The sequence below is a fragment of the Strigops habroptila genome, chromosome 1, assembly GCF_004027225.2.
Source record: "Strigops habroptila isolate Jane chromosome 1, bStrHab1.2.pri, whole genome shotgun sequence".
Classification (NCBI taxonomy): domain Eukaryota; kingdom Metazoa; phylum Chordata; class Aves; order Psittaciformes; family Psittacidae; genus Strigops; species Strigops habroptila.
In genome coordinates, this window is record NC_044277.2 from 22,668,870 (window position 1) to 22,691,713 (window position 22,844).

A 22,844-nucleotide genomic window follows, 5' to 3' on the forward strand; every position below is an offset into this window, starting at 1 on the left:
CTGAATCAATCCATTCCACTTTTGCAGTCATTAAACAAGAAGCTGGTCTTAGAGAGAAGGTAACATGCAAGTTGGCTTTTCTGGCCAACTTCTTGACCAATTTTTCAGGTCAACAACCTAATGAGAGGCACTAAACTGTTTCTCTCAAACACTCTTAGATCTGACAGAACAAAGCAAAAAAAAAAACCAAAAACCACCAAACCAAAAACCAAAGACTGAATAAATCAATTACAAAGCACAACAAAAAGTGAATTTAAGGCTAAAAGCTTTCTCCACAAGTAATGTTTCCCTAATAAATATTCAGGAATGGCTGTAACTTCATGACACTAGAGCCCTGTTTATGGAGAGACTGTGGTAAGAACTACAGGAATATTTTAGAATTGGCAGGGAGGGAGAAAGGGAGAGTAAACACTGATTGTACTACAATTCCCAAGTAATTTTGTTGATTTCTAACCTGCATATGCTTTCCACACACACAAGAACTTCTTAACACTTGCTAAATGACAAAGTAAGTTAGATCAATTACAAGAGTCTTATGTCACATTAAGTTTTCAGTAAGGTACAAGCATGTAAAAGCAAAATCTGTGACTCAAATACAATCTGCTAAATATGGCTTTTGCAGACTTGCAGTAAATTTTTCTCATCATTTGCAGTAAGACTGTTTTAATTGATTACCACGATTTTCTAGCAAAAGCCAGAACCACATTAAAATGCATGAGCTCTCTTTCACTTCTGCATTTCGATAACCAAGTAGTTTTCCTAGAAATTAACCATTTTCTCTGTTATCATTCATCAAAATACTTCTTCCTGCTTTCTTCAAATGGTCAATTAGCTTTACAGAAGTAAAGCATTCCAGGTTTTTCTTCAGATGCTCACAACTGGTTATATACAAGTAGCTAATACAAGTAACTACACTTCAAAGTAATGGTAATTAACAAAATTTTCTTAATGAACATTTTAGAGGAACATACTTAACCCAGACCATTCGTCATCAACAGGGGCTTGAGCATGACTTAAATCCCACTGGAAATCAGAAGTACCAGCCTGAGAAACTGACTCACTGTTGGATCCTGAAAAGGAATAAATAAAATTGTACTAATACATTAACAAGCTCCATGAGTTTTCTTGGGCAAAAAATCCAATCAAAGTAGGAAAGGAAGACAGAAGGCTCAACGAAAAACTGATTCTATGGACAGCACAGGACAGGAAAACTACAAAGCTCTCGAAAATTGGCTAAATTCAGAAAACAAGAGAACTGAAGAAGAAAGACAAAACTAAGTCGTGTGAAGAATATGGAAAAAAAAAGAGGTAAGGGTGAATAATAACAGTCTATAAGGCTTTCAGCAGTCTCATCAAACTGAAAAAAATACAACGAAATTTTATGGGCAGTAAAATTATTACCCTGTATCAGTAAGAACTCTTACAGGGACAAGCTTAAATGAAGAGTACTAGAAAGAAACCTCAAGAATTACATTGCAGATATAGCAATTAAATTATTCATTACTAAGAATCCAATTCTCATTTCAAATAAAGGTTTTCAGGAACATAAAAGCAGCATGACAAACAACAGTAAGGCAAATACTAGTCATGATAACAGAAAGTGTTAAGACATCTAACATCATTATTTTAAGGATAAAAAAAAAGGCATCCCCAAATAGAAACCATTTTATTAAAAAATTAAACCAAAAAACCTTAATTGTGAGACTGAAAAAAAAAAAAAAAAAAATCAATTTATTACTTTGAGACTTACTTTGGAAGTGAAGTTTACACAGCTACCTGGTCTTTATTTTATAGAACACCTCTGCAAAAGATACCTCAGATAACAGGAGCCTCGACATGTTCTCATTTTTTGCTAGCCAGTCACAAGTAAGTAGTAAATATTTATTCATGTGGTCACTTTGCATTACAACATTGTTGGCTAACGGGCACCAAAGATGCTGAATATATTTCACTGTTTTCACACTTCTCTTTCAATTAAAGTCAAATGGTGATATTGCAGATGAAACTCAGCTCAGTCTCTTGTCCCACTTTATTAACTACACTTTCTTAAGTTTTAGCCTCAAGACTGAACTTGAATTCAAGTAGCTCCCTTGGAAATGTTATTTTATTAAAACTCTGTACAATTAAGACACTGTTTCTTCTTTTCCTTTCAGAAATGCGTCTGTAAGGTTTCATTAAGTTCTTTGGAAAGTTTGATAGATTTGACCTTGGCATTTATAACTTCTTTGTTATCCTGGCTCATGTGCCCAGAGAATGAAGCACTCATGAGCTAGGACACTGAGATTGAGTTCCGCAGTTAAAACTGTAAACTGCAATACAAGTAAACATAGCCTAAATGCAATAGCACTTGACCAGCTACTTCCTAAAAGAAAATAGCCATGACAAGCAATTAGATTAACTGGAGTAAGCAAGAGCAGAAAACCTGACATATGATCCCTTTATTGTATAATAAATCACTGCAGCACTTATGTCAGTAGTTTAACACACAAGATTAGTTATAAAGCCAGGTTTGCACTCTGTAGCAATTTCACCCTTCAAACAAGAAAAATCCAGAGCTCAGCTTTCCCACCCATCATACAGAGACGAGGCTGAAGACTTCAAATCATGTCTATGAAACATTTTGAAAGTAGTGCTTCAGTTTCTTAAATGGGAAAAACCCAACCATAAAAATAACAAATCTCTCAGAAGATCAGGGTAAACAGACTGTCTTAGAAAGCAATCTTCAGATCTCCAACTTCAGACACAGCAACACGGAGCAATCTCTTATGCCCATTATTTAGACTCAACACACAAAGAGGAAGGCTAAATAAGAAATATCACCTTCTTATTGATCTACCTTTTGATTATCAATTTACAACAGTTACTCTACTGCATAATTTCAGCGTAACAAAAAAGTTTTCTGGGCTTTCACAGAACATGTCTTCCACCTGTTTCCAGTTACCAGTACAATTTTTGAATAACAATAAGATGTACATTAATAACACTTGGCAAATTCTATTTCCACCTGGTGGGGTACAAAAGAGCGGGGAAAAAAAAATTCTTTGGAAGGGCATACATACCAGAAACTCCAGGAGTTAATCCAAAGGAAGAGAAAGAAGTAGAATTCTGTTCAGACGTATTAATCCTTGCATCCACATTCCAAGCAGCTGTGGGGGAAGGGAAAAAAGAACAAACTTCACACTGCTGGCAACACTGAAAAAGTTAGTTATTTAATTGTGAATAGGGTCAGAACCACAGTGGACATTCCAGCCATTTTAACATTTCACACAACTGAGGGCATTATTTTGCTTATTACATCAGACAACCAGTGCTGAGAGAGATGTGACTGTATGAATGCTCAGCTTGAAACAATTTTCAAGCTTTCTCAGATCTTCCCTCTACAGCATTTTGTATTGGTAGCTGGTCAAGTGCTATTTTGTACAGAAATTTCTCACAAAGAAAAAGTAAATTGTGTTCTGAGCCCCACGCTATAATTATTCTTCTCATTATTGTAATCATTTAAGTTACTGAAAAGCATATTTATTAACTCTGTAGATGAAACCTAGCTTGGAGCAAATTGTAAATATGTTAAAGAACAGAACTGAGTTCAGAACAATTTCTGACAAATAGGAGATGCTGCTTAAAAATTAAGATATACTTGCCTGTTAAGTGTAAGGTAAAAAATAAGCAGAAATAATCAGTGGCACTAATGTGTCAAAAGGAACACCCACTTAGAGTAATAAATTACATTTATTTAATTGGAGGGGCAGGTGCCCAAAACTGGACAGAGTATTCCGCATGCAGTCGAAGAAGTAGATAATCACTATCCCCAGTCTACTGACTCCTGTTAATACAGCCCAAAATACTGTTGCTGTGCTTTGCTGCCAGGGCCTATGGCTGGTTCATGTCCAGCTTGGTGTCCACAAGGACCCCTTATCCACAGAGCTGCCCTCCAGACAGTCCTACCCAGGTGCAGCACTTCACATTTGTCCTTGTTGACCCTCCTCAGTTTCTGTTGGCCCATTCCTCCTAGTTTAGGTCCCTCTGGATGGTACCCCTGATCTGGACCATATCAGCTGTTCCCCCCACCCTTCCCAACTTTGGTGTAACCTGGGACTCTGCTATGAATGACATTTTGTTGTCTCTTTCAGGTCATTTACAAAGATGATAGGCGGGACAGCCCTGCATACAGAGCCCTGCGATATCCCCATTGTTACCAGCTTCCAGGTAGAGTAGAACTCACCAACCACTTCTTTTGAGCCTGACCAGTTTTTCAACCATCCTAACTTGGATACAACATTATTATGAGAGACAGCGTTGAAAGCATTACTGAAGTCATCATAGAAAATGTCCACTGCTCTCCCCTCACTCACAAAACTAGTCATTTTACCAGAAACAAGTCAGCCTCGTCAGGACAATGTATTCTCGGTAACGAAACCAACAACAAGCTCGTCAAAGTCACCAGGTCACCAAGCTTATTAGAATATACAGCAGAATACAGCTAACTGGAATATGAATAAAGGCCTTTCCCTCTACTTGGCAACAGTTCCCATCTACTTCCAATCGTTCAGTCTCAGGAACCCCATTTCAAGATATGCGAGACAAATAGAAGAGGTCTAGATTAAAGCAACATTGCTGACTACAGAGGAACTCTGCTTTCCAGAAGACACTAGGATCACTTAGACTGAACAGTGAGAGGGACCATACTGCAGCATCTACTAGTAAGTTCAGGATTGCTGCCCAAAGGAAAATGAAGAATTCTCCTTTCATTATTATTATAGACAGCAGTGAGAGGCAAAAAATTGTACCAGAGAACACTAAAAACAATTTCTAAGGAGAAAAGCAGTGTCACACTAGATGTCAGGAGAGCTGAACAATCTCTGACTGGAGCCAAAACAAACATCTGCCAGAAACAAACACAGTTGATTTGACCATGTTGGATCAACAGAATAGACTTACGACCTAGGTTTTAAGACATTAATGAAAGAAGAAAGTTACACTTCAAAATTACTTAGCAATCACTTTCAGAATTTTAGGAAAGGGGTATAAAAAATTTGACTCCTTCTCAGAAATAGTTTTATTTCAGGTAAACTCCAAACCTCCAGTTAAATTGTAAACAGAGACATAGATGTTAAGCCATCAGAACTAACAGCAAACAGAAACTGTTTAGTTCATAAGACTACTCCATGATTTTTTTACAATATATAAACATAAAACTATTTAAGAGATTCACTACTAAAAAATATACTTATGTAAAAATGCTTAAGTGAAAAACATTTTCCTTGGAATAGCTTACCAATAGGAGTGAACAAAGAACGCTCTTTCCAGGGCCTGCCCACCAGGCTTACACCCCAGTCCTTTCCATTTCCATTAGCATCTCCAGCGTCCTGGCCCCAAGCCAATGTCTCAGTCTTCCTCTTCCCAGCTGCAGTTGAAGGAACAGGTGTCCATTTCTCCTCCCCTACACCAATCTGTGAGGAGATTTTTACAGACTTCTCATTCCAGCTTCCTCCATTTACTGTATGGCTTTCACTCAACCCTGGAGAAACTTAAATACAAGCATAATGAAAGCATTATATAAAATAAGAACTGGATGAAGAATGAAAATATTACTTATGTGCATATACACTTAATAAAAAAAAGTACAAATGAACAGCAGCTTTGCTACACCAGTGTGATACAGAAGAGCTGCTGCTCTATCTCAGCTGATTTTCCAGTTCAGATGATATGCACCATCTGTCTACTAACCTGAAGAGTGGGGAAAAAACAGCACCAAACTGCATTCTCTTTCCTGTATCCCTTTCTTTATAGGGCTAGTATCTTGGTGAACCATTGCCTTCACATTAGAAAAAAGGGGCTGGGGGTGCTTCCAACACTGCCAGGTAATTTATCTCAGAGAGTATGGCAATGATTTGTGGAAACCCCCATGCACTAAATGGAAAGTGATTTCTATTTCATAACTGCATACATTAGTTCTCTAAGCAGGAAGTAGAAGAAATGACCAAGGATTAGAAAATGTTTTCTAAACACTACACAGGACTTACAAAGACCATAGCTACCATATTGACCATAGCATCCAACAAGGTTAGAGTTAAAAAAATCGTGATAACACTCAACATCATTTATAAGCAATATATATGACATTACGCTAAGGTAAAAGACCAAAAGACTGCAAACTACCCTGATGAGAATTTACTAGCCATGGCAAGTTTAATGTATACTGTGAGAGAAGTCAGTAGCACACAGAGACATAAAGATTATAAAACTTTTTTTATTTTTATATATCCTAATGGTCACCTGGGTGCACCCAGCCTGACCTTCTACTTATCCCAAACCTTTCTCAAAGGGCTCTGTATATCAAATCCTCTCTATTTTTATATATGCAGTGTAAACAACAGAAAAACTGCTGATTTACAGAGAATTAACAATATCTGCATATTTCGAGGGTAACACTTAAATAGTCAGCCAAAACCTGACGCATAAGTCAGTATCATATGCCAACAAAAACTACATACCAAATATTTTATTCCTCAAATGAACTCATAGCTCAGGCAGCATGAACATGCCACGCTGACAGCAGCCTCACTGGCAAGGAATTGATGAGGTGAAATATCCCTAGATTTTCTCAAGACAAATCACTTCCAAACACAGACATCTATAAGGTCAGCACTGCTGTACCTAAAAGCACTGCCCTTTCTCTGCAGCACTAACATAGTGTCAGTTAACATCCTCTAAGGATAATGCGATGTCTTAGAGGATGGCAACAATAAAAATAGCAAAAAGAGACAGAAACCAAACCATAGCTGGTAGAAAATCTCGTTTTGCTATGTTGCAAAAAGACAGCAGAAATCTTGACGCTTGATCATCTTGTGTTTATCATGCTACTCTCCTGTCATGAACATTTATCTTCTATACAACCAGCAAGTTTTCACAGAATCACAGAAAGCTTAAGATTGGAAGGGATTTCCAGAAGTCACCTAGTTCCACCTTCTGCTCAAAGCACAGCTGGCTTCAAAATTATACTAACATTATTGAAGTTCTGGAAATCATAAAGGCTGATAATTCAAAGCATCTCTGGGCAACCTTATGAAGATTTTTTTTCCTTATGGCTAGCCACAATTTCCTTTACTGAAACTTGATTATTGCCTCCTGCCCACCCATTATGCATCTTTGAAGAATACAGCTTCTTCCTTCTGTGCTATGGTCCGGGAAGTTTGAATGTGAAGTAAAAGCTCTGAAACACTAGCAAAAAGTGTTTCAGTTCCTGGATATGGGTGCTTTTAATAACTCATTTATTGACTTGCTTAATTAATTACTTTTCCTTACAGCAACACCACTAATGTTGTCTATGAGTAAGAAGCAACCATCTTGATTTTATTATGCCAAACTAATTCACTTCAAGTATTACTATAGCAATACCTCTTATTAGAAAACAGCTAAGATTCACCAGTTGATCACAGTCTAAAAATAGCCAAATATTTTCACATTTACGTGTATGATATATAATATATAATGTCATGTGTATTTATGAACATACATTTATATTTAAGTACTTTCAAAATTAATATATTTAAAGTATGCCTCTCAAAGGAGTATGCAAAGAACAGAGTAACTCATGTACATACAATCTGAAGCAAGCATAAAGTCTGCAATAATCAGGACTGGTATTTTTGAGCTCTTTGCAGTCATCAATATTTGAAGTTTTCTTTCAGCAAATAATTCATTAACAGAAAAAAAGTAAGTCTGAAAAGCTAGTATAAGGAATTTGTAAGTGGAGCTTGAGAATAAGCTTTGCTGTTCTGTAGGTAACCATTTGTATAATAAATAATCTGTTTGAAAAGTCTAGACACTGAATCCTTTTCCTACACATAACAGACTGTCTTCAACCTGTTAAGCAGTAACAACTTAGAAGTTTAACATCTGCATAACCAAAAAAGCCAGCTGCATAATAAAGTTCCAGATCAGCAACTGCACAAAATCCTGCACCAATAACTTGTGTTTTCACTTCTGTAAAACACTTTTCTAGTTACTTTTGATGCCTAATAATGAAAGCCTTTTACCTTGTGGAATTGATGACTCTCCCTTTGCAGGTTTAGAACTGCTAACTTGTGCATTCAGAAGTGCATCACCTGATTAAGAGGAGGAAACAGAAGTTTGGTTTTTTTCCCCCCAAATGGCAACACCTGCAAAAATCTTCTAAAAAGAATATCATGACTGATATTTTAAGGAAAAAACAAACAAGCCCAAACTATGAATACCTCAAAGTAAATCAAGACATTTCCAGAAAACTCAAGAATAAAATTAAAATGCTCCATTTTTTTTATTATTTGTGTTTGTTTTGCAGACAGAATGAACTCAGTACTGATTTAGAGCCTACAAACCAAGTAACCATGGATTTCAAAGAACTCTAGCTAGTTTCCCCAAGAATGAAGAGTACAAATCTAAAACAGAGGCTGCCATTTTCAAGCAAATGGCAGCTCTATGTATTTCAGAAATATATAGCTATTTCTAATTTCTACCGTACCATGAAAACACTAGATAGAGCTGAACGCTGTTAGAAACCTAAGCTGTGTTTTCAGATTCTTTTAGCTTCTTAAACCATTTCTCAGTAGCAGCCAAATATGAATTCCTATGCCTACACACGGTTTAAACCAGCCCATGCAGTTTTTTTTCTGAAAGAGTAGCAACCACAGAGCCTGAAGCCAACATTTCCTTACTGAATCCTGGGCTATAGTAATTGATTTACTAATTCTCAGCCAGATGTGCTCCATCATTATGAACAGGTTTTGTACAGCTACTACTAAATCTATGTTGAGAAACAAATGTCTACAGTTAAGCAGTGAACGACCTGTAAGGAGAACTCATGGGCATAACCTTCCCACAAGGAAGCATTTGAAACATTTAGCTGGTGCTGCCTGCAGCCGTGCTGAGGGTGCCTTTGAAGTTTCCAGAAACATAAAGGGCAGAGTCAGCAGAGCACAAGGGAAGGAATGGGGACATGGGCCCATGCAGCTGTGCAGCTACTGACAGAAGACAAGTGTGGAGGCCAGTGTCTCAGCCACTTACTCCAGAACGTTCTCTCCTGAGCTTCCCTGAAAGCATGGCTCAAAAAGAAGGGGGAGTTTTGCACAATGAAAAGCACCTTTACACAGGAAATAATTGCCTCAAAAGCTACACCTCTAAATATACTTATTATACATCCAGAGTCATTATTTAAGCATTCAAGTAAAGTTCTTTTTCTAGAACACATTCAGAGACCTATGGATCACCATACCTTTATTTTTTCTGAGACCAACTGGAAGCGATGCTGTAGGCATCAGTTGTTCAATGGATACAGTAACTGTGTTTTCCACCCCTTGGAGATTTGATTCTGCTGAGCCACCATCGGTCAGCACCTTGTCTCGCTTACGCTGCTGTCGCTTCTCTCTGTTACTGATTTTTGTTTCCCAGGCTCCTAAAACATTCCCCAAATGAAAACATCACTAAATAAGTCAGAGAGCAAAAAGGAAAGCATTTTAGCTTGTTTCATATCAAGCTTAAATCTGAGTACAGGTTGAGTTTAAAAACCACAGACATGGCAGTCAACTTCAACGTTAGTTTGAAAACATGAACAACCGGCCAAAGTTAAGTTCTTCTGAGTGCAATATGATAATACTTTGCTTCACAGAGCAAAACATGAACAAGGGCCCTGCTATTCAGTTTTTCTCAGCTTTTGTAAGTTTAGCTTAAAAAAAAGGAAAGAAAAGAAAAATCAGTTGAAGCTATTAAATACTGTTGTTTCAAAGGCCATATTTCCAGATATAATATGCAACTGTGGTGTTATGATAAAATTGTTTCTTTATAAAGCACAAGCAAATAAATTTCATATAGCATTTAACCCAAAATATGTCTAATTGCATTTTTTGTGCGTTTGTGTTCAGTACCTTCATCAACTTCCTTTCCATCTAGACGTGACATATCCTGAACCGTTTTAGCATCTCCCTTTGATTTCTTTTTTTTCTTTGACTAGAATAAAAATAAAACATTATCTTAATAATTACTTAGTGATCACTTGTCATAGTGATTTAGAATTTCTTCTTTCCCTTAATCCCCCCAAAAAATAGAGGAGTAAACTTCAAACAGATTTTCCTGAACAACTCTCTGTATGGACAGCCCCTTGAAAGGAGTACTAAACAATACTAATTGCTAAACATAAGACCATTGAATTAAAATGAAAGACTTGTGCAGTGCACAAATGGCAGGTGGGGGGAACAATTACTTATGCTACAGATCACAAAGCTTGGTGGAAGAAGTTCTGCTGATGGCATCACAGTCACAGAGGAAAATGGACTGTTTGGCAGGCAGATCCCACTCTGGCAAAGTTTGTTTTGTGCAGAAGCAAGTATAAAATTATACACGGAGAAATAAATAATGCCAGTGACTCATTTAAAAAACAGTGGGTAAGAGAATTCCAGCTTGGAAAACAACTTCAAAACAGGAACTGTGATTAGAGTCCATACAATAGATACACAGGATTTTTTCCAAGGTTTCGCCAGTTATGGCTTCTTGGCTATACAAGCAGACATAGAGGAACAGAGATGACTACTTCTGCAAACAGTTAGCAATATAAAGTGTTATAAAGATAATACTGAGAAAAAAAAAGGTGAAAAACGACCTAAGATACTGGGAGAGAGTATATTACAGAAAACCTTCGAGTTGAATCTTTTGATAAGCTAAAGTGATGGCAAATTGACTTGACTACCAAAGAACTAGATTGAAAAGCTTTTCACTACTGTATAAAGAAGATGTAAGAACCACCAGATAAACCCGAATGAAAAAAATCCAGTCTTTTTAAAGAAAGATGGTTATCCACTCAAATGTTGTAAGGGGAACTATTCACTGATTCACTGTCTTTGGAATATTTGAATAAGGATATTCTAAGAATGGCTGGATGTCTTTCTGGAATACATGCTTCTGTCAGAGTAAGACTAGTAATTGTCAGCTTTACACCTGAGTTCAAACTATATGATATTCTAATCTTAGATGTCCAAGAAGAGTGTAACAATTTAGAATTCAGAATTGGTAAAAGCTAAATTATTACCACAGCTGCAGCAGATATCCTATGAGCCCACAATGGCATGCAGTTCATATGTCTCCGAGTTAGCATGCCCCGAAAGTGTAATGTAGCTTCAATATAAGTACTGAAAGCAGTATAGCTTGATAGTGCAGCACACAATTTCACTGCTTATATACAATGCTGTGCCAACACACCTATAACAGTCAGGGCACTGACTTAACTAATGGTTTACTGCACTAGGAGGCCCGTAACACAGACGCACCCAAACTGAACTACCTCACTTATTTGCTCAGTAGGGTACCTTTACCCACATACCAGCAACCTAACTTCAAGAAAGTCTCCAAAAGAGAAGGGAGAGTTTCAAAACCACTCTGAAAAAAATTGGTTCTAAGAATATGAACAAGCCAAATTATTTGCCAGAACACATTCTGGGGAAAGAATTAAAACGGGAAATGAAAAACAGCATGAAAAACAGTTACAAATTGCTTCTTGGAGCTCAAGCAGAGGAAAGATTACTAGGTTTGTACCTACACCTCCCATTTTCAGCCACATTGAGAATGAAAATTGAGGTCTTGGAATCTCCTACCCACAAAGCTGTAACTACCCAACTGTTCTCTCACACCAAGAGAACACCTGAAATTACTTCAGAAGTCTCCCAGACAGCAGTTTAAGATAACTGTTCCTCCAAGTTATGCCTCCAGTTTCTTTCATAATCAGCTCCTACAGAGGTATTGACATAAAATTGTACACTTCTCACAAAACATGGAAGTTTAACATTTTTAAAAACAAGTTTTACTAACAAACACTGTTATTAAAAAGATAAAGAATTCAAATCTTGAAAATATATTTATTTTTGCCTAACTCGAGTTACTAGAACCTGATCTGAAAACACACAGAACCGTAATTAGTTCTCCAATTTACTCCCACCTACCAAACTTAGTGTTGTAATAGTCACTATCTCTGTAACAAACTGACAAAACCAGCAAGAGATGTTAAAGGTTACTGAGCAAGCTAGCGGTGATTCTGCATAAGCATATTCATTCAGCGTCATCTTCTGCAACATAGAAAGCTGCCAGTGTTGGCTCTGCCACAAGCCAAAAAAGCACAAGAACTCTGCAGTCTTTAAGATGCACTGTCCCTCATGCAAGAACAATGGAAAAAATAAACCTTTCTTCCTCATCCCTAATGGTCTGTTTATTTCTAGTATTCAAGACAAGGCAGTTGTGTGTTTGCAAACAGAATGGGCAATGGAGTTTTAACATCCCAAATCTCATGCAGAATCAATTCTTAGATACAGCCCTTTGCACTAAAAAAAGAAAAACAAAACCCCTATACTCTGCAAGTCACTAAAATGGAAAGAAGAAAAGAAACTATTCGAAGTGTCGAGAGAATCATAAACTCACAGCCACAATTCAGATATCACCCAAAGTTCCCCCCCCCAAAAAAACAGTTGTCCCCCCCAAAGCAGAACAAGACGATACAACTTAAATTACTATACCGAAAAACATGCATGAAACTCATAACCCTGAAGCAGCTAAGAAACACAGAAACACACAGGGAGTGTGATTTTCATTAAAAGCAACAAAAAAATTAATCATACTCTTCAGGTCATAGATTATATACATCCATATATCTACACACATGTACATACTACTTAAACCCCACACATTGATTTATACCACCCATTCCAAGCTTTGTGTCCCACAAAGACACATATACAGGACCCCTTATAATCTTCTTAGCAAGTTTATAATGCTATGAATGTAACAGATGCCTTGAAAGCCTTAACCAAGTAACTAAATGGCTGTAAAGTTACCTGTAGTTTAAAGAACATTCTTGGGTATCTTTTTAATTGGAAGGTAACAATCATGCTTGCCCAGGGTTCCCCAAAGAGGTACAAAACCATAATTACTTGAAGAAGCATCCCTATCCATATAGTGATACTGATTTCCTGGAGCTGCAGCTTCAACTCAAGATTTTTAAATTCAGGTCACTATGTTTGCAATTTTAAGGTAAAGCTTGAGTTTAGTTTTTAAACACCATACCTATTTGGAAACCTGCTTGAGATAAAGTCAAAGTTGAAAGGAGAAATAAACTTATTTCTTCAAGATCAAATTTTGTTATGTTCTTGAAAAAAAACCAAGCCAAAAACCACGAAGTCAATCTGATATGTGACACATGGAGAAGAGAAAGAAATGTGCAGCATGAAATTTTAAAGCAATCACATTTCACAGAAAAGTGTTTCTATTTGCCAATGCTAAAAATGTTGAGACCCCTATAGCCAACTAACAGGATACAGCCCTTTAGCCAACATACTAACTGCAAAAGAAGTTATTATAGAATAGTTAAGTCAAAGCTCGAATGAGCTAAACAAATTACAACAATCAACTACTGTTTTCTGGCTGTTTATGCGTTATCATTTATTTTTCCAATACTCCTCAGTACAGTTAGAACAAATGCATTTTGTTGAAGAAAATAAATCAGAAATTCTTGACAGGAGGAACATTTCATGCACAATGTTAGCAAAAGAACAAAGCCAGAAATTGTCAAATGCCCATCAAAAATACATTCATGTTGCCTACAAATGATAGCGCTTATGGTAAGGCCAGGAGATATGAGTCCTCACAGTGAAAAAAACCCCAAACCACTGCCATTAGTATGGTTACCTCTTAAAGCTACAGACCAAGCTTTTAAAAAATGTTTTTAATGTAGCTGTTCTGTTTGCCTAACAAAAAGCTCACACCACACTTCAAAGCCCATTTTTGCCATCAGAAATTAAGAACTCTAATCACTAATGGATACATCTCACAAAAGAAATAAGACGACACATGGTCTTAATCCTTTGAATAGTAGTCCCCAGTTGTTAGACCATTTACAAGCCACTTAACAATACTATCATTACGTTGCATCTCCAGAGAAGCCCACAAAGATGAAACACAAACTTAATTTCTGTAGGTTTAACATCTTCACATGGTGAACAGAGATATCAGTAATTAGTGGGGGGCGGGAAGGTGGGTTTGCTTCATGCAAACATTCCATGGTAAGGCATGACTCAGAAGAAAACACTACTTTAGCTCTTTCCAGCACCAAATCAGATTAGTACTCTTCACAGTAAGAACTATGCCTCTTCGCTCATGTCAGTAACAGGATTTCAAATCACAAACAGAATTATTAGCTACTGAAATAACATACGCTAAACTTTGACATTGTCATTTCGTATCCATAACTGACCTTTTCATTCTTCTTCTCTGTGTCCACGGGCTGCTTTATATTTTCCTTACGGACAGTATGTATTACTTCATCCTCAGATACATCAAGGAAAGATCGTCCATTAGGCTGTGTAAACAGTAAATGTGAATAATAATGAATTTGGATAAAGCAGACAAAGCAAAGCTCAAATTACACTCTTACTGAAATGCAACTATTTGATGACTGAAAAATGCTTACAAGATTAATGAGTAAAGCAGACAGAATCATGGATTGGTGCTCAAAATATTTACTGCAATTCTATATTTATCAAACACAGAAATGAGAAAGGAAAGAAAACAGGTCTCCTCATTTCATTTCAACACTGTTCAACATGGGAATTGCTTCTCAAAAGGTAGATTTCTGAAAGTTACCAGCTTTCAGAACAGCTACAAAGGACAGCAACAGTTCTGAAAACTGATTCAGAACAGTTACAGTGGGGTATGTGCCATTAATTATCTAATTAAATGAACACATTTACCACATTGCAGCAGTTCAGCAACACGCTGAACTGTTAAAATAATTTCTACCTAACCAAATTTCTGCTATTTCTACCTATGCATATCCCTCACAGCTCATTTCCTTCACAAGTTAAACTTCATAGTAGTCAAACACGAAGCATGACTAAGCACGACATGCCATTGTTCTCTTCAGACAGACTTGATTATAGGTATTACGTTAGTCTACCATTTTCCCTTCACGTAATAAAGGAAAGAAAATTAGCATGTATTAATTAACATACAAAGTTAAAACTCTGGGCAGTCATTAAATTAGTCTTTAGTAGCAAAGGCATACACCCTAGCCCACATATTCCCTATGCAAAAATATTAATAATATTTTAAGTCATGTTTATTGTTAACAAAAAGCTATGACTGAAGTTACTAGGCTTAACTGCAGAAACGATGAAAATGAGCAAAGCATTATACGGTTAGGCATTGATTTCACAGAATGAAAAATAATTGTTAAGAGTAGTAATAGATACCAAGTCCAAATTACATATTGACTCCCATTCATAATGATTCAGATACAGACTGAAAATTAAGACATTAAGCATACATAACTACTTCATAGTTATTTTAATTTCTGCAATTTCTTTTAAAATAAAGCTTAAACTATATTATCTTTAGTTACACTTGTTATTAAAAACCTCAAAGCTATTTTAACTCTGCATCACACGAACCTTATTGCCTTTAAGTAAAACAAAGGCCACATTACAACTTGGTGTGGCTTACTGCTTCAAATACCAGATCTGATCCTCAATTTAACTGGTACAGGTTTTTAGGTCTTGCCATGTTTTATTATGCTTACAAATCACCCTTGGCATCACTTCACCACTGCGTAATATAGTATTGCTTACTGAAGTTAGACAGCATGCCAACTTCTTATTTTCTAACTATTAATAGAAATTGAAAGATCAGGTCACCTAAACCCTCTTCTTCTGCAACAACCAGTTTAAACTAGACTTTTCATATCTAAGATGCAGCACATTTCCATCAGTATTCTGAAATGAAGCATATTTTACAGATATGTGTCTCAAAACTCCAAAAGTGCCCCTCAACAAAGCTCACAGTAGTTGATTCCAGAGGGATACTGAAGACCTGATAATTCAATCCTGAAAAAAAAACCCACCATTGCCAAAAATCAGTTCTGGAACCCGTCTATTTTCTCCAGATTCTGCACAGCTGTGTTATTAGTGGTGTGATGTCTTTCAATTCACATTGGCACCGGTGACATTTAAGATCTGAAGTTAGAGAAAGAATCACTATTTCTAAGTTATTTATCTGTAGAGTTAGGCAACAGATTTGTTGCATCTAATATTGGACTTGTGTAAAAAATGTTTACAGCCAAGTAACCTTTTTAATTCTGTACCTTGCTTTACTTCTTTGCTCTTACATATATACCTTAAATTGAAAACTTTCTTAATCCCTCTCATAAATTCAACACATAAAAGTTTTCATCTTTAATTTAAAAACAAAACAAACTTCCAGCTCTTTCTCTGAAGAAATAAACTAATTCATATCCATTAAGAACCCTCTGGAAAAATTCATCCATGTGACTCTTTTAAAATGCTGTCTGATCATCTGATCATGTAAACAACCATCAGAAATAGGTTTAAAAACTTGCACTTTGACACATCTCTCTCTGAATGTATCCCTGAATTGTAACAGTCTCCTTTTCAGTGGAAGCTTTCCACATTTATTTTCTGCCCACAGATGAATCATAGAATTTTAACCAAAATTCATACGACTGCTTTTGGTTATACAAAATATAGTAACAGAAGCGGGAAAGAAAAAAGGTTTCTATAGTATTCAGAAACATTTCTTTTAAAAAACAACTACAGCTAAAAAGACTAAGTTTAAAACTTTCTAGTAATGCCTTAAACGTCCACTGGCAATATGAATTCATTCAAATTGTTCAACTTATTGTTTGCCATTTTAATTTCCTCAAACAACAAGGCAGAAATAGTGCTGGCGATAACACTACTGATTTCTGAACGCATTTCTTGCCTGCTGACCTTTAAATCCCAGTATTTAAATAAACCTTTTTCACACACATTCTCTTGAGGGCATTAAGATAATCCAGAAGTAGAATAAAGGTTTTGCTTAGACTGTTACAATAAAAAACGCTGTTCTTTAAATATGGTACAGTGCAATAGATACCTCAGTTTCACAACTTCAAATGGCAGTAATGAAATTGCTAGCGTTTGAGTCTTACAAGGCTGTATTAGTCAAAGTCCTTAGTTACACATTATAAAGATATGCCTACTTAGAATATCTTTGGCAAATGAAAGAATCTATTTACCAATACTATTTTCTGTAAGCTTCTCTGAAGAAAGACATTTTTCTCTGAGCAGTGAAGTACAGCCCTACTTCTCCTGCAATTTCACAATTAACATATACGTAAAACCAACATGTGAGTATCAGCTGAAAGTATGAAAAAGTCTTTATGGAGTCTATTTCCAAGTGCAATAAGCATAAACCAGTCATAGCCTGAAAAGTTCTTTCAAGCAGACCAAGTAGGAAACTCTCAAAGGAATGCAAATGCTTTTATTAAAAAGCATAGCGTCTGCTGTGCAGGTGTGCTTCAAACCACAGCAAGAACATAGTCACTTTGGTATTTTCTGGATCCACAAATAGATGGTATGAGCGGCTTTCTAAAGCAGTAGCACAGTACGGATGATGGGTACTCTCAAGTTTCTGTGGCGTTTTGCAGATTGTGCAGAATTCACATAAAACCAGTTCCACCTTTATCTACTGCAGGTTTGAAAAGTACAGCAATTATTTAGAATGGAGAGGAATTAAAATTAAAGCTCAAGAAATTTTTTGAAAGAAACAGAAATCTAAATGAATGCTAAACCATTTCGTGTTTTTTTTTTTATCCCTTCCTCAGCCCGTCCACAGCAAGTAAATAAACAGACTCTCATAGTTGCTACTGTATCCAGTCAATGGATGATGCTATTCAACTAAACTTATTTTACTAAAAACATCAGGTGAGTTGCACCCTACCTATACAGAAACTGAACAAAGCCACATGCAAAACAAAGCAGTAATACTCTTCCTCAGAAAGTCCTCAGAAAGGGTACAGTGAAGAACATTTCTGATCCTGACTGATGAGTTACGCATTACCTGCCATACGATGAGCTCAGTAATTCTGTATTAAAGTAACCCTACAGCTTTTAATTAGACATCTGTAGTATGCTCTTTAATGCTACAGACCAGTTGCTCTAAGCTTTCCGAAATGCCCACAATGGAAATCTAGACCCTGGCACAGCAAACCTTGTAGCAAATCTACTGATAATAGGCTTACTCTTTTCCCTTCACAGACCTCAGTATTAGCATCATAGCCCACAGAAACACAAGATAAAAACGACTAGGCAGCAATCAGTATGAAGTTTTGCTGCATCTTTAAATTTCCAACGTTATTTTGAGAATTTTTCATGTGAAAGTTGGGAAACACGCTAATACAGGTCTCTATGAACTTTTCTTGGAAAACGAGCATAAGGCACGTCTATTAAACTTTGCCACGGATATGAACTTATCTGCACCACAGTTAATGATTCAGTTGGTACCTTTTATTTTTTTTTTTGGTCTAAAGATTTCTTTTTTTCCTAACGTGGAAATAGGAAACAGAGTACTGCAAAAATAGCTATAAACATCTTAACAATATAGAATGACAGCTGAAAAACTATTTTGCTCTTTATGGAAATATTTGCTCTTACATAGCCTTAACTTTATTTTTGAACAAACCAAGCTTGAAAGGAGTATTTATATTCACCCAAAACGTCAGTTAGTTAAGTTCTATATAAAATTAATACAAAGTTTGCTTGTACAAAGCCCTGCGCTACAGAGCACTGTCAAGTTAGCAGTGTTATCTACCTCTTCACTGCATCTTCTGTTGAGGCGGTTTTTTTAATGTCTTCAATGATGACTTGCAAGAGTTCATGCTTTGTTTTTATACTGGGGTTTAAAGAAAATACAACAAGGAAAATTAAATTGTTTCTAGGATTAGTCTTCACTTTCAAGAAGGCATAACAGATCTACTAAATCTTTCGGTCAAGATTTCTTTCTTGCTGGACAAGATGGCAAAAAAAATTGCATCTTCAACATGCCTTCTCCAAAATGGAGATCTAGCTACACTGCAAAGATTCTGAATCACAACGCTTCCTCTTCTTGGTGCTCAGCATTCAGTCTCTTGCAACTTCCAGAATCAACTTCAGCAGTTCACTGCTCTACGACAGATTGGTGCTGTACACAGACATTTCGTTTCCTTTTAAGATACTGTAGCCTCAACTTCTCATTAAAAAACACACCCTAACTTCTCAAGTCTTAATACTGCCAAACTCAAACGAAGGCACAAACCCATTTTCTCTGCCTTTTCTGGTCATTAGGGAAACATTCAGCTTTTATAGAGCAAGATATAATTAAAAGAAACAGTTGTAACAGGCAGGGGACATCTGCTGCACTTTCATTCCTATAATCCATTTGGACATAAATAGGATTACAAACATACTAACAATACAAAAGCTATAGAAGCAATCTTTTTGAGCCCCAAAACTACAATACAATAGGACAGTTGATAATTTCTGCATTTTACTAATTTTCTCATGAAGTGTATGCATACTGTCAAAGAAGAAAAGTTCCCACACCACATACCGAGGATTGAAAAAAGGCAGGAATGATCTGTTTTTAAGGGGCTGCTAAGACACAGATTTCCTTATTAAAGGAGATGATCCTTACTGAACTAAATCAGACATATTCCTACTGAAGCAAGCTCACAAGATTGACGTTAACACGTTCTGTTGAAAAGACACAGCAAAAAGCCTTACTCAAGTTTGAATCATCACAGCATTTATGGGGCTTTACAATGATGCTTCCAAAAGTCTACACCTGCCCGGACTGCAACTCCTGGCTTGAAATTCTAAGCCGTACTAGAGTCTCCACTACTTGTTCCTAATCCTGAAAGCACTCCATGAAGAATAATAATAAAAAATGATGCTTTCGTACAATTCTTCTTTCCATTAAAAAGCTTCTAAGAAGAAACGAGCGTTTTTCTCATCACCCAGGACTATTAAGGTGTAATTTCCGCGTGTGCGCGCTGCTCCTCCAGGTTTCAAAGCAACCGACTAACCCAGACGATACGAGACAGCTCCAGAGCGGTCAGTCAGGACCCCCATCTCCTCCACGGGCAAAGAGCACCCAGGTGAATAGCACGGCGGCTCAGGGGGAGGAGCTCTATGGCCTCCAGACCCTGCGGTCGGGCCTCCAGCCCTTCTCACCAGTGCCAATCTGCCCGGCAGGCGTTTCACAGAGCAGGGGGCACGGGGGACAAGGCCTGGGGAGAGGCACTCGCGCTCGGGGCCGCCCGCCAAACGTGATCTCCCCCCTGCCTTCCCGCACGGGACCCGCCGCGCCCGGCCGGTGCCACTGCAAACGCCGCCGCCGCCACCGTCCCCATCCCGCCGCTGTCAATGAGCCTTTCATGCCCCCTCGCCCGCCGGCGCCCCGGCCCGGCCGCCTCCCGCACCCCACCGCGTCCTCCCCCCGGAGCGGCGCGGCCCCCGCGGCCTCTCTCACCCGCGCCGTTTTCTCCGACAGCTTCTTCTTGTTTCGCTTCCTCTGCTCGTCGCCTTTCAGGTGCAGCTGCCCGGGGCCCGGCCCCGCCGCCTTGCCCTGGCCCCCGCCGGCTGTCAGGCCCACGCCGGCCCCCTCGTTACTCTTCCTCTCCGCCGCGCTCCGTGGTGGCTTCCTACGGAGGCCGCCTCCGCAGGCCACGGCCAGGAGCAGCCCCAGCAGCCCCAGCCCCAGCGCGGCGGGGACCACCAGGGCGAGCCAGGTGGGCAGGCCCTGCGGGTCGAGGCCCAGCTCGAGGCCCAGCTCGGCACGCAGCAGGCCCAAGCCGCCCGACAGGACGTCCCGCACCCGTGCCGCCGCCTCCTCGGCCTGCTGGCCCACCGCCTCCGTCCAGCTCCCCGCAGCCATCGCGGTCCCCTGCCCCGCAGAGGCCCAAACCGGGCGGGGCGGCAAGGGAGCGCTCAGGCCGAGCGCATCGCGACCTCAGGAGAGTCGCGCCGGCCCGCCCGAACCGGAGCCGTCGGGGGCGTGTGTGGAGGGGGAGGACAGGACACGAGCGCTGCCTCGGCGGGACGCTACTGCCTCAGCCCCGGAGGCGCCCGCGTCTCCTCCTCTTCCTGCCCGCCCTCCGCCTTGCGCGCAACGTCACCGCCCCGCCGAGCGCCCGCCGCAGCGCGCCGCCGCCATCACCGCCGCGCGGGGCGGAGGGTGACGCCTGCAGCGCGGGTGCGGAACTCCCCAACCCCCGCCTAGCGTCCTTCCCCTCCTCCTCCCCCCCCGCCCAGCCCAGCCCAACCCAGGGCGGCGCCTGCCGCGGGGAAGGCAGCGGGTGGTGCGGGGAGAGGGGAGGGGCGGCCCTGGGAGCAACCTTGACGTGGCAGCCAGGGAGCAGCGAGAGCCGGGGGGCTGTGTGGCGCCGCCCGGCGGTGGGGCCGCGTGGCCCCTGCTGTCGGGGCGGGAGACCCCGCGGCGCCTCACGGCGGGCTGAGGTGACTGCCGGTCGGCGGTCCGTGGCTTTCGGCGGTCCGTGCTCCGTCCCCCGTGGGCACCCCCTACGGAAACGTGGATGGGCCGCGGTCCGTGGAGCTCAGAGCGGAGTGCGCCGCCCCCAGGCCGCCCGGCGCGGTACTGAGAGACGGCCTCGGGCCCCACGTCCCTGCCCTGACGGGGCCTTGCTGGACCCGCGGCAGCGTGGGTGCATCGCCACGGTAACCATCACTGCTGGGCTCTATTTTGGCCGGCGGTCGCCCCAGAGGGACAGGGTAACTGCCGGTTGGTGGGTGCTGTCAGCAGCAGTGTAACTCCGGGAGCGGGCCTGGGGCTGTAGCAGAGGCTCCGGGACTTGTGGGTAGATTCCCCTTCCTGTCAGGCTTCAGAGGCCGGGATCAGGGCCCGCCAGAGGTCATTCCTTCTGCAGAGAAGGCATTTGAAAATGTTGCCAAAAAAATAACCCAGCCCACCAAAAAACCCAGCGTACTTTTAGTTATTCCTATATATAGTAGACAAGGTAATAGAACAACAGGTTGGTTTGTTTTTTACAACCCATGTTTTGTAAGATAACTCCCACAGACACTATGAATACATCAGATTCAACAGCTGCATGAAAAATACAGCTGTGTGTATCACGATGGGAGTTCTTTTGTCATTAGGAACTCCAGAACGACGTTTCTCCACATACTTTAAAAATGAGCCCAAAAAATTTTGCCCCCAAGTGCTTGTCTTGATTTTGCCTCAGTCCAGCCTCAGCATCCAGAGTTCCTGCAGAATTTGAGCTGTCAGAACCTCAAAGTGACTGTGGGCTTCTGCAGTGGTGCGGTGCTGGAAGGTAATGTGTTCCCTGCTTTCCATGCGCAGTTTTACTTCTAAATAATACTCCTCTCTCGTAGCCTGCTAGAAAAATACCTGGGTTTAGTGGATTGAAATCTGCGTGGGATACTTGAAATTTAAAATGCAAAATAAAATCAGTTTGTTTAAACAGCACGGTGATCTCTTACACTGCTTTCATATAACTGCTTTATTTTGTAAAGTCAATGTGTCTTTCATATACAACTATTTATATTTTGTTACTGCTTTCAAAGTTATTTACAAAAATACTCCCAAACTGCTTCGAAGTCCTGTTATTTTTGATGATACCACCAGGCAGTCAAGTCCTGCTTTTCTAATTGACTTCAGTTGGAACAAAGGATATTGCTCAAGTAGTGGTAGCAACAGTCTCGGGCAGAGCATTTTACTGGTAGACATTAATATACTTTTAGGAGGTTTTTTATTATTATTATTTTTATTCAAAGTTAAAATTTTTTAAATTTTTTTAATAAGCCTTTTATGGTTTTAGCATAGACCATGCACATTTGTCAGGAAATATTAACTACCATTGTCCTGGTTGTTGCACAATTTAGCTACTCTAACATACCAAATAAATTATTCGACAAGTAGTTTCTTTGTTTAAGATGTTGTTCTATCTTGATAGAGTTGAGGGAACAGTGATCACATTC

At 39.6% G+C, this 22,844-nt stretch overlaps 1 protein-coding gene across 2 annotated transcripts in view; it reads right to left on the reverse strand.

Annotated features, from left to right (window-relative positions):
- MTDH (metadherin) overlaps positions 1-21,252 on the reverse strand; it is a 34,956-nt gene extending 13,704 nt beyond the window's left edge. For both annotated transcript variants that reach the window (XM_030481165.1, XM_030481158.1), the window contains exons 1-8: positions 20,356-21,252; positions 14,267-14,371; positions 9,903-9,984; positions 9,254-9,433; positions 8,040-8,108; positions 5,276-5,527; positions 3,060-3,146; positions 972-1,070 (exon numbers count right to left, since the gene is read on the reverse strand). In XM_030481165.1, the coding sequence (XP_030337025.1) occupies positions 972-1,070; positions 3,060-3,146; positions 5,276-5,527; positions 8,040-8,108; positions 9,254-9,433; positions 9,903-9,984; positions 14,267-14,371; positions 20,356-20,760 (1,279 nt within the window). In that variant the 5' untranslated portion in view covers positions 20,761-21,252. The remainder of the gene's footprint in view (positions 1-971; positions 1,071-3,059; positions 3,147-5,275; positions 5,528-8,039; positions 8,109-9,253; positions 9,434-9,902; positions 9,985-14,266; positions 14,372-20,355) is intronic.
- Positions 21,253-22,844: the final 1,592 nt, after the last annotated feature.